Source organism: Palaemon carinicauda, chromosome 22 (assembly GCF_036898095.1).
Source record: "Palaemon carinicauda isolate YSFRI2023 chromosome 22, ASM3689809v2, whole genome shotgun sequence".
Classification (NCBI taxonomy): domain Eukaryota; kingdom Metazoa; phylum Arthropoda; class Malacostraca; order Decapoda; family Palaemonidae; genus Palaemon; species Palaemon carinicauda.
Window position 1 is genome coordinate 54,770,691 of NC_090746.1, and position 13,150 is coordinate 54,783,840.

Consider the following 13,150-nt stretch of genomic DNA (forward strand, 5'->3'; position numbering starts at 1 on the left):
TCAAAGATAGCCAACCAGCTTTTATAACATTTGGTAATTGGCATTGATCAAATGTTATAATTAAAGTAGCAAGAGGAATACGTTGTTCTCCAACTCTCTTTCTCATTCTGACTACTTTAACTACTCCTTGATTTTTCAGTTCATCCTCAATTTCTTTTTCCTCTATATCCAACAATTCTGGAGCATATATCACACCTCTACTCTGGTTGAAAGTAGGGTGCGAAACGCATTTTACGCTATGACCATTCAATGTTGTAAGTGTTTTTAACCTTTCACCTTGTAATGGGGACAGTGTCTCTATCAAGAGACTTCCATTTCCCTGGGGTAGAATTTTTGGCTGCCCTCCACATAAAGTAACTATTTCCCTATTAGCTTTAAAAACATTTATACGCTCATTTCTTCCGTTTTCAAATTCCAAGGTAAAAAATTTTTCATAATTCACTACTTCATAGTGACCAGGTAATACTTCTACTTTTCTATATCTTTCTGTACTGTCATCATTTTTCACTCTCTCTTCTTCTCTAGTGTTTTATTATTCACATGACGTGAATAAGGTTCCAACGTTACAATGTTAGAACCCGAGTTGGAGCTGTCTGTACCGAGGTCCATGTTTGTATTTTCCAGGTCGTCAACAGAGGGGTGGGATTTTTTGTTATGAGCAAGCCGGGTTATCCACCTCTTATCGGAGGATGTCAGTCCTCCTATCCCATGTGGCCCAACACGAGAAGAGGCTTCAGCGGGGACCAGTCCTCTATTAGAGAGGGGCTGTCGTTCTTAAGGAGGGCGTACACTGGTCAGTGGGGGTAGTTAGCCCCTCCCACCGTCAACTCCAATGCCTGACGTCACCCATTACCCGCAAATATGGGTGAGTTAAAACCGGATCACTGGAGCCCGACTCTTAACAGACTTGGTCTGCACCCAATGGGGTCTGCCAGAGGGTGATGGCGTCTAAATTGGCACAGGTTGAGATGGAATGCCGTCCATCCCACACTGTGCCAAATCCAAAGCAGCATCCAAAGTATAATCGAACATGCCAGTCGTCAACAATATCGAGCCCAAAAGGAAGAGATGGGAGAAAAAAGAAATAATCAAAAGTAAAAGAGAAAGTGCTGACTGATTTAGTTGGATCGACAGCTGGGCACCGAGATCCAGTGGGAAGTAGTTCCCACTGTTCATTAGAGCCCAGCTGCTAATCCCTAAGCCCCCCATCCTCATCAAGGCTTCAGTATCTGGGGGTCTTTCTTCAGAGGGAAAAAGATTTCCAGGAAGGAAGCTCTTAAAGGGACATTCTTTTGTTGCTCGCCCACAGGAGGCGACACGATTTCTTCCAAGGGCTTCAAAACTGGGAGAGGGGTGGAATGAGCTCACTAGAGACTCCTCTCTGAGTGGAACCTCATGCGAAGAAGATGAAGGTTGTGCAACTGGCCGAGAAGGAGTATGGACGACTATACTGTGCCTCAGCTTGGATGTTTGACTGGAGTTAGCTTGACTCTACGTGAGACTGCCTTGCCAGAAACTCTTCTCTTTTCCTCTTCAGAGGAGAGGAGGAAGAAGCCGAAGCTTCTTTACGGGGAGGAACTGTGGATTTTCACCTTGGATCCACCCAAGGAGAGGAAGACTTCTCCAGAGGTACCCTGGGTGTTCCCGAGGGACGAATTGGGGGGACACCTGATATGAAAGCCTGATGGACGGTCCTCACCAGGTCTCCAAACCACGGTTCCTGGCCCACTGTGGCACTGGCTGAAAAATCCCGAGAGGATCTACAAAGATAGTTACTGAAAGGGAGCCTTGCCTGAGATCGATGAAACCTGGCAGGAGGCTGCAGTTTCAAAGTTTCTTCCTTGCAGTGGAAAGGATTTGGTCAAGATACCAGTTCCTTAAGAGCCTTAAAAGTCTGATCTTCCCAAATGGAAGATTGTTGGGGGATGTTCCTGTCCCTTCCTGTTTTCATGGGAAAATGCGATGTCCTGTGTTTGCGAGCAGGAGAACGAGGAGAGGATGAATGTCAAGAAGGCAAATGCCTGTGATCCGGAGAGCGCCTGGAGGCTAGTGAAGGAGAAGCTTTGGTGATGATCTCCCCTCCCACGAACGATGACGTTCCTTAGAACGGCGCCATTCTAGCAAGGGTTGACGATTGTCAGGAGACTGCCGAGGTTCTGGCGAATGCTGAATAGCAAACGAACGATAACAAGTATCAGGAGAGCGACGAGAGGTCGCTGCTTAACAAGCTGCTGATGATTGCTGAGAGGTCAGCGATTGGCGAGCAGTCGGTGCACGCCGGAAGCCTACCAATCGTTTAGGGGATCGGCGAGCTGGCGAATAGCGAGCAGTGAGGGACTGATGCATGAGAGGCTGTCGTTTGATTTCCGCTCTCCTAGGAGATCGACGAGTCGCTGGCAAACGACGAGCCGATGGCAACTGACGAGCAGTCAAATGCCGATGGTGAGCTGGCAAACAGCGAGACATCGGAGAAGGACAAATCGTCAGGGAGCGGTGAACTGTAGGACAATGGTGAACTGTTGGGGAGTGGCGAGTCATTGGCCAACGACGAACAGCTGGTTGATGACGAGCGGGCGAGTGATGAGGAGCTGGGTGACTGGAAACAGTTGGCGAACCATGAACAGTTCGTTGGCGAGCAGTTGGCGAGGAGTGTTGGACTGGCGAACGCAGCAAGGCTGGAGAATGGCGAGTCCGTAGAGAGTCCAGTGATACAGGCGTAGGTTGGGAACCAGATGGCAAACGGCGAGACTGGCGAGACTCGTCAGACTGACGGTCTCTTGGCAAAGCCGGATCCTCCGAAGGGAAATAGTTCAGCATCAGATGATCAATAGCCAGACAGACATTTTGCCAGAGGCGATAGAGAATGCCTGAGGCAGCAAGGAGAGCTTTCCAGCTAGCTGGTCTCTGGCAGGCATCCAAAGAGGTGTGTCCACGGGGGTTTCCCCTCACGAACGAGAGAGGAGACCACCCACACATGAGACTAGCCTTGTTTGCTCTGTCCCCGAAGGATGATCGGCGAGGGGAGAGCGTAGTTCTCAGTAATGGCGGCAGCAGCGGTGGACTAGGCAGGGCTAGAATCAACCAGCAGGGCCGCAGAAGACTCCTCAGAGTCACGAAGGTCTACGTTGAGTAGGGCCAACGGATCCAGCTCCAAGGAGGAAGAATGTTGCCTTTCAGCACCCAGCTGAAGGACCAGCAACAGAGCCTCCTTCAAAGGAGGGCCGATCAATCCCAGGGACGGCCACACCTGAAAAATATCAGAAAAGATCAAGGATTACCCCGGGGGGAGATGCGGGGCTGCTTCGCTAGGGGAAGCAGCTCTGTCTCTTGAGAACCAAGGTTGTCCAGGAGTTAAAGTCCTGCACGGCTATTTGACAGTTCACCGGATGAAACTGGCTGAACAGGAGCTCCGGAGGATTTCTTTGACTTTGAGGAAGACCCCAAAGGCAACGAATCCCTTTAAGCCGCCTTCTTCGGTCGGCCCCAAAACCTTTCCCACTGAGAAGCAGACCACTCAGGGCATTTAGAACAAGTGTTATTATTATCACACTGTTGCCCTCTACAAGCGGGACATAAACAGTGAGGATCCATGTCTACCGAGGACATAACAGTCCCACAAGAAGTCCTCAGGTCCTGGGCAGGTCTGCATACCGATGGCAAGAAGGGCACACACACTGAAAAGAAAAAGCAAAAAAGATTGATAATGGCAAGTCAAAAATTGGTGAGGGGAAGAGCGGTAACAACAGTTCTCCATCCGAGCTGAAAGCAAAGTGAGGATCACAGCCCAAGGGTGTGAGTGAGAGGGGTAGCTACTACCGCCATCCCCCACCCCCTCTAACTACTGGGCGGATGGTAAACCCTCACTAAAAATCTAATGGTTCGTCTTTCAGTTTTGCAAAAAGTAATACCCCTATGAATAGTATTGGTTTGTATGTACAGTAGTGACAGAACATAAGTTTAACGATAAGAAACACAGAATTAAAAGTAAAATATTCAAATGACAAGTCTTAACGGCAGGGGAGAGCGGCAACTTCCATCCTCTACCAAGACAGAAATCAAAGAGGGTACTCAGCCTAGGTATGAGTAAGAGGGTAGCAGGCTAACACCCCAACTCTCCCACTAACTGGTGGTAGGGGTGGATATACCCTAGGAGGATTAATACTACTGGAGATGCCCTGACTCACAGTTCTTACCTGAACCCGTGAAGCCAGGTTTAAGCCAGGTTTACCAGTCAGATTGTCAGTTTTAGCTCCGCCATTGACTAAGTAAAAAAGGTCTTAGAACCAAAGTTATCTACAGAACTAGTGTTATTGTTAACGATTTACTGTCTCTTTTATACATTGTTATCTTTATGATACCTTTTGTGTAAAATTCTTTAACGTTTTATGACTCAGTTTATTAATAATTTTTAATTTCGAGAACAATAACATAGAGAAAATCCATACACGAATCAATCACTTACTACTCTGGAAGATGGTTTAAATAGGATTTGATTGAGCCCATAATAACAGACAGCTGCCTGCCTTTAGGGAAAAATTATATTTTAAATTTAAAATAAATTTTTGAATATACTTACCCAGTGGATATATACAGTATGTAGCTAACGTCTCCGACGGTCGACAGATTAAAAAAACTCGCGAGCGATCACCGTGGTGGTTGCTGGGTGTGAACACTAGCGCCAACTGCCGGCAGGATACCGCATATGTTTCCCCAGGAATTCAGTTCTTCTTAGTCAGTAGGATCTCTATCGAGGAGGAAGGGGGGGCCGGCCTTTAATTATATATATCCACCGGGTAAGTAATTTCAAAAATTTATTTTAAATTGAAAATATCATTTTTAAATATTTAACTTAGCCGGTGGATATACATGCAGCTGATTCATACCCTTGGTGGAGGGTAGAGACCAGTATTAAACATTAAAGGAATATTAGCTCAAGAGTTTTTGACAATTATCCAAAAAACAAACTTAAGTATAGGTACCTGATAAGGAAGCTGACTCTGTTCCACTCAGGGTGCTGAAAGACTTCTAGGAGCTGTTATATTTAGGGTGAACACCCCTATAACAGGACCTCATCAATACCCTTGATCTGGGCGCTCTCAAGAAACAAGTTTGACCACCCGCCAAATCAAAAGATTGCGGAAGACTTCTTAGTCTCCACGTACAACCCAAAAAATTAAAAGTTTCAAGAGAAGAAAAAGGATATTGGGATTAAGGGAATGTAGTGATAGAACCTTCACCCACTACTGCACTTGCTGCTACGAATGGCCCCAACGTGTAGCAGTCCTCATAAAGGGTCAGGACATTTTTTAAATAATGTGAGGCGAACACAGATTTACTCCTCCAAAAGGTTGCGTCCATAATGCTTCTAAGGGATCTATTTTATTTGAACGCTACTGAAGTTGCCACCGCTCTAACTTCATGAGTTTTAACCTTAAGCAATTTCAGATCAATCTCACTTAAATGAGAGTGAGCCTCTCTAATTAAAAGTCTAATAAAATATGAAAACGCATTTTTCGACATCGGTAAGGAGGGCTTTTTAGCTGAACACCATAAAGCCTCTGAATTACCTCGCAGCGTTTTGGTTCTATTAAAATAAAATTTAAGAGCTCTTACAGGGCACAGGACTCTTTCAATTTTGTTCCCAACAATTTCAGATAGACTGGGAAGTTCAAACGATTTAGCCCATGGACGAGATGGTCGTTCATTTTTGGCTAAAAAACCAAGCTGAAGCGAGCATATTGCTTTATTAGAGCAGAAGACGATATTTTTGCTGAAGGCATGTACTTCACTAACTCTCTTTGCGGTAGCCAAGCTCACTAAAAAAGAGAGTTTTGAGTGTAAGAGTGAGGTTGAATTCAACGGCTCAAACCTTTCAGACATAAGGAACTTAAGGACCACGTCCAAATTCCAAGCAGGAGTAGTAATCTGACGCTCCTTGGAAGTCTCAAAAGACTAGAGAAGGTCTTGAAGATCTTTATTATTAGACAGATCCAAATTTCTATGTCTAAAAACTGAAGCTAACATGCTTCTGTAGCCTTTAATGGTTGAGGCAGAAAGGATGCGATCATTTCTAAAATAAAGTAGAAAGTCTGCAATCTGTGCTACAGTGGTATTGGAAGAGGAAATAGAGGAGGATTTGCACCAGTCTCTAAATACCTCCCATTTAGATTGGTAGATCCTGATGGTAGAGGACCTTCTAGCCCTTGCGATCGCTCTAGCTGCCTCCTTCGAAAACCCTCGAGCTCTAGAGAGTCTTTCGATAGTCTGAAGGCAGTTAGACGAAGCGCGGGGAGACTTTGATGAAATCTTTTTACATGAGGTTGACGCAGGAGATCCATCCGTAACGGTAAACTTCTTGGAATGTCCACCAGCCATAGAAGTACCTCTGTGAACCATTCTCTCTACGGCCAGAGGGGAGCAACCAACGTCAACCTGGTCCCTTCGTGAGAGGCGAAATTCTGAAGAACCTTGTTTAGGATCTTGAATGGTGGGAAGGCATAGATGTCTAGGTGAGACCAGTGCTACAGGAAAGCATCTATGTGGGCTGCCTCTGGATCTGGAACTGGAGAGCAGTAAGTTGGGAGCCTCTTTGTCACAGTGAAGTCGCTAACAGATCTATGGTGGGTTGACCCCATGTCATCCATAGCTTCTCGCACACATTCTTGTGTAACATCCAATCCGTGAAGATGACTTGTCCTCTTCTGCTGAGGCAGTCCGCTAAGACATTCATTTCTCCTTGCACGAATCTCACCAAAAGAGAGATGTTTCTTGCCTTTGACCAAATGAGGAGGTCCCTTGCGGTGATGAAAAGGGAGTGAGAGTGAGTCCCTCCTTGTTTTGAGATATACGCTAAGACCGTGGTATTGTCTGCATTCACCTCTACCACTTTGTTCTGAACCAGTCTCTCGAAACTTCTTTAAAGCTAGATGGACTGCCAGAAGTTCTTTGCAGTTTATATGGAGTTTCTTCTGATCTGTGGATCAAAGACCCGATCATTCCAGATTGTCCAGTGTCGCTCCCCAACCCAAATCCGATGCGTCTGAATACAACACATGGTTTGGGTTTTTGATTGCAAGAGAAAGACCTTCTCGAAGTCTGATGTTGCTGTCCCACCAAGTAAGACATGTCTTGACTGAGTTGGAGATTGGAATAGAAATCATCTCTAAGCCCTTCTCCTTGTTCCAATGGTGGTTTAGGTGAAACTGGAGAGGGTGAAGGTTGAGTCTCCCCAGAGAGATAAACTGCTCCAGTGATGAAAGAGTTTCCACGAGGCTCATCCAAACTCTTACTGAGCAACTGCTTTTCTCTTGCAAGTGACGGACTTTTAGCAGAGCTTGCTCCATTCTTGTGGGAGACCGTAAAGCCTGAAAAACTAAACTCCGTATCTCCATCCTCAAAATAGGGAATAGTTAGAGATGGGGTCAAAAGAGACTTCTCCTAGTTACAAGGAGACCTAAGTCCTCCGCTAGGGACTAGTTCCATCTGAGATCCTTCAGACAGTGAATGAAGTATGACGCCCTGAGTAGCCAGTCGTCTAAGTAAAAGGAGGCTCTGACACCTGTCGAGTGCAGGAAGCTCGCCACGTTCCGCATGAGCTTCGTTAACACAAGAAGAGCAGTGCTGAGACTGAAGTACAGAACTCGAAATTGGAAAACTTCCTTCCCATACACGATCCTTAGATATAGTTGGAAGGTCGGATGGATAGGGATATGGAAGTAAGCGTCCTGGAATCGACTGAGGACATCCAATCACTTTCCATTACTGCTGCAAGCACAGACTTGGAAGCTTCCAAAGAGAACTTTGTTTTCAGATAAACCATTGAGCGCGCTCACATCCAGCACTGGTCTCCAACCTCCTGAGTTCTTTGGAACTAGGCAGAGGAGGTTATAAAAGTTTAGAGACTGAAGGTTTAGAAAAACTTCACCACAATTCCCTTCAACAAGAGAGACACTTGTAGGTGCAAAGCTTGTCTCCTTGTTTCCTCTCGTTATAGGGAGAGAGATCTCTCTCGGCTTTTGGACAAGAGGAGGTTTCTTTACAAAAGGTACAATGTACCCTTCCTTCAACAAGAGGACAGACCATTGGTCTGCTCCTGTTCCATACTAAGCCTGCCAAAAGATCTTCCAACCGGTTGGAGGGAAGGCAAAGATTGACATAGTAAGACTTCTTATCGTCTTCAACCATTCTCTCAGCAAACGTAAAAAACTCTCTTAGAATACCGAGAGAGCACGAATTAGTAAAAGAGGGAGCTGAGGCAGCCAACCCTAAATGAATTCTGAAGGAGGCGAGCATGGAGCAGCAGGAACAAAAAGCGAAGGAAAAACTTCCTTAAAAACAGTCATGATCTTATTAAGATATAAAGACTGTTAGGCAGCTCTATGTTCCTCTACTTCAGAGAAGATACCCAAAGGAACAGCTGGAAAGGAGAAATATCCTCCTTCTCCTCAGAATAACTTCAACTTGAAGTCTATGTCTCTATTAAGTTGAGAGCCATTAAGAAGTCGCGATGGAAAATCTTGACAACTATCATCAACCTGTCGATGAAGAACAGGTAGAGGTTGAAGAAAGACGTCAAGTCGTGACTGCATCGACTGACATCGACGTCAATTTGTGACTGCGGTGTCTTAGGTTCGACGTCAAGTTGTGACTGCGGTGTCTTAAGTTCGACGTCACGCCATGACTGCATCGACTTTGTGACTGCAGTGACTGTGACTGCAATGACTGCAGTGTCTGACTTCTAAAGTCACTTCATGGCTGCAGTGTCTGACGCCCAACGTCACGTCATGACTGCAGTGACTGCAGTGTCTGAAATCCAACGTCACGTCGTGACTGCAGCTCGAAGTCAAGTCGAGACTGCATTGACTGCAGCTCGACGCTGCTGCTAACTGTAAAGACTGACGCTCGACTATGGCTGCATTAACGTCGATAGTTTCGACTGCATAATCTGCAGTAAATTAAAAATTACACACGAGGATCAGAACGTGACTAGGCAACGTTCGATCCAAAACGTCAGTAATGAAAACGGGAGCAGCACTCACATTACGACTGGAAACTCCAGATGAAAATAAAGAACCGAGACCCTGTACCGGGATCTCCGGGGCAACAAAACCAGACGTTATAAAGTAACGTTCGGCAGGTGAGTCTTACTCCGTTGAAAGTAGACGTTCTGAACTGCTCCAATGACTGCAGCCAGGACATACATTTTGTTTAGGATTTTAATATGACCATAAAGTCTTCGGAGGGTGAGGAGAACTTAGTCTCACCTCTCTCAAGCTAAGGACGAACGTTACGAGAAACGTCAACCGCAACTTGTGAGGGAACGTCTGTTCGTTGTATAAAACCTATCGTTCCATTTGGTGTCTTTGACATTCCTTCTCCCAGGGGTTGGGGAGCTTGAAAGAGGTCTAGGACTGGGTGAACGGCAAGAACGTACAGACGAACCCTCTACAACACTGATAATAACTCGTGAGGGAAAACGTCTGTTCGTGGTTTAACACCTCTCGTTCCCTTTGGTCTTGTGACATTCCTTCTCCCAGGGGTTGGGAGCTTGAAAGAGGTCTCGGACTGGGTGAACGACAAGTACTAACAGACGAACCCTCCGCAACACAACATATTTTTCGCACTTTCTTCACTGACACTCGCATTTTTTAAATAATTTCACATTAGACATGAATAAAGCTGATTTCTATCTGAAGCAAGCAATTCTCCCTTAAATGAAAAGGTTAGAATTGCGAAATATGTCGTATAATGTAAGCTCATTAATACATAATGTATCACACATGCAAAAATTAATAAACATATACATACTGTATATATAATAAAATGGAAATATATAAAGTTAAAAATGATCAGTGACTTGGGAGGAGACTAAAAAACTAGATCGCTAAGGACTACGTTTTCTATCTCTCACTGTACAGTGCCTTGGGATGAGAACAAAAACTAGAACGTGAAGGACTACGTTTTATCCTCTCTCTCTCTTTCTCTCTGCACAGAGACTTAGAACGAGAGTAAATATCTGAATCGAGAAGAACAACGATACTCACTCTCAAACTTCTTGTATAGAGACTTGGGACGAGAACAAAGATTTGGATCGTTCTCTCTCTTCAATGACACTCGGCTCTTGTCACGAGAGTATTGGCTCATTCACTCTTCGTCAATAAAAGGTTATTTGACTAAAGAAAAATACTAAAAGGACTAAGAAACTGCAAAATAACATGTTCCTTTTAAAAAGTATTTAAAAAAAACTTCAGTTTGTAAGAAGAATAAACTAAACGTCAAAATCGATTAACTTCTGCAAAGTGACACCGTGATTCTCTTTCTCTATCATAACGATAGAGTGCAAACTGCGTAGCATAAATAAACTTAACGCTAGTTCATCTTTGAAAACAGAACGAAGACTATTCGAAGAATAAATTTTAAACGACAAAAAATTACTTAAAATATTTTCTAAAAATATTAATCCCATCAATCTATAAAAATATAAAATATAAAAGTTGAATGGGCTCAACGTAGCTTAACTTCGTTTTCCAAGTCAGTACCGCCTACAAAGGATAGGCATAGGTCGCTTATAAAAAATATAAAATTTATCTCGGTGTTTAGTATAAATGGAAAGAGAATCGAAGAGGCCTAATAAAGGCGGGTGATATAAAAATATAGAGGTAAATCTATAAATATCAACAACAATTTATAAAGTGATAAAATAATTACTAAAAACTAAAAGCCTTTAACACACTTCCGTACACTGAGGGAAAGGTCGGCCATTACTCTCTACCGTGGAAAATCTAGAGAGATTAAAAAAGAAAGGGTAAAAATTTTTCTCTCCTTTCAAAAAGAGTTTCTTTTGAAGATCTTATTGTTTGAGAATAATCTAACACGGCGAAAGCCATAAAACTATGAAAAAAGTACTTCACCAATTAGTTGAAAACTTTGAAGTTAAGTACGAGCGGAACCAATGTTGTCATTTCAACCGACAGAGAAGAACTGAATTCTTGGGGGAAATATATGCGGTATCCTGCCGGCAGTTGGCGCTAGTGTTCACACCCAGCAACCACCACGGTGATCGCTCGCGAGTTTTTTTAATCTGTCGACCGTCGGAGACCTTAGCTACATATATATCCACCGGCTAAGTTAAATATTTAAAAATCGGTAACAACAGTTGTGAGTATATATATCACAAGCTATGTTCAATGTAATCCATAGAGGGTTATGGAGTGTAACGAATTTAGCGTAGTTCAATATTCCAAGGAGTTTGTAACTGATTCACCAATAAGTTGAGCAACAAGTTTAAGATTAATTTTTTTCATATAAAGCAGCATAGGGAGGAGCCATCGTTAATAAAAAGCACAAGAAAATAGTTGCCATCTATAAAGAAACGTCTGAATAGAACCGACTCTAATTTCTAGTACACTGTAGGAGATTAACTTGGGAATCGAGAACTGTCAGTTTGACAGTCTGACTGGTAAAGCCTGGCTTCACCTAATCAGGGTCAGGGCATCTCCAGTTATTTTTCATCCAAGGATATACCTCACTAAAATCTCATGGTTCGTCTTTCAGCTTTGCTGAAAATAATATCCCCTATAAATAGCGAAGGGTTTGTATTTAATGACAGAACAATTCTCCATCTTCCTTTGTGAAAAAAAATTTATGGTGAATTTAATATGTTTATGATAATAAAATGTCTCATTTTACAAAATATTTCTGGTACAATAAATGAGAGAGAGAGAGAGAGAGAGAGAGAGAGAGAGAGAGAGAGAGAGAGAGAGAGAGAGAGAGAGAGAGAGAGAGAGAGAGAGAGAGAGAGAGAGAGAGAGAGAGAGTGTGTGTGTTCCCAGTGAAGTAAAGAATAATGCATAAAAATTATTACTGTACACTCACCTTTACTATACACCAGAGACTGGTTATTGTAGCCCAATACTTTTGTTTGTTTGCTTGGTGAAGTTTGAATGATGCTAGCTCCTGTGTGTTTTTCATCTACATCTCCACAAACCACAAAGTCGTACATATAACCATTGACAGTTTTTAACTGTTGAGACCTGAAATAATAAAAATTTTAAAATGTGCATTACTGCTATCTACCATCTGTTATGCATGTTCTGTACTTGCAGGGAAGATCAAAATAAAATTTACCAAAGACGATCATTGGCCATCATGCATTTCTGTGGAAACTTCTGTACTCAAAAAGTAAATATCTTTTAAAAATAGGTATGGAATATGTTCAAGACTTTTGAAGAATCAAAAGCTGCCAAAGCACTGAATGAGGTACTGCATAAACATTGTGCAAAGGTGTCATTATCAAAGTGGAATTAGGAAACTAAAGAGTTCTTTTTAACAGTGCATTACTAGGAGTAACTAAGACAGGATACGGTACAAAAATATGAATATTCTGAAAGTGATGTTATGAACTCAGAAGCTCCATAAATTTTTATAAGATACTGTAAAACTAAAACTTTCCAATTACTGTATATACTGTACAAGGACATCTAGGGCAGGGGTGGCCAACCTATGAGCGCATGCGCCATTGCACGATTACAAGTGGCGCACTATACTCCAGAAATAATAAAAGAAAAAAATATGCCTGCTCATAAAAAAATAATACTAGTAATACTGATTTCTAGAAAAAATACAAAAAGAATATAAGGGGACTGTCTGCTATGTCCTGCATTTTTATTCCTAATTATTCAAGATATACCAGTTTAGAGATATATAATACATTCATCATATACAGGTTTCAAGTCATCTGATCATATTTTTTTTTGATTTATTAGTAAAAATCATGATTTACAAAATAAATTCAGGTACAATTTTCTTCACTAATATGACACCAATTGTATTGAAAATTATACCATCAAAACTTCTTTATAAACCGAATAATTCTGTTTACCAGATTTTCAATTTTCCTTTTCCTTTTTTAATGAAATTTGACTTAATTTTCCTCGTCTAAACGCAAAATAATCATGGAAAAAAAGAGAAAAAGGAAAAACCTTCAAATATGTCCAAATCACCATACTTAAGGATTGAAAGGGGGTTAAAGGTTGTGTGGCGCATCTGAATTAGAAGTGAAAAAAATTGGTGCATGGGAAACAAAAGGTTGGCCAACCCTGATCTAGGGAAACCAAAAGAAAGAAAGTATTGTGGTTAAAAAACATATATT

The 13,150-nt window shown here is 42.6% G+C and overlaps 1 protein-coding gene across 1 annotated transcript in view; it reads right to left on the minus strand.

Moving 5' to 3' along the window:
- Nucleotides 1–13,150, minus strand: part of LOC137616452 (cation-dependent mannose-6-phosphate receptor-like) — a 144,041-nt gene that overhangs the window by 76,360 nt on the left and 54,531 nt on the right. The window contains exon 2 of the mRNA XM_068346228.1: nt 11,875–12,032. Coding sequence (XP_068202329.1) covers nt 11,875–12,032 — 158 coding nt within the window. The remainder of the gene's footprint in view (nt 1–11,874; nt 12,033–13,150) is intronic.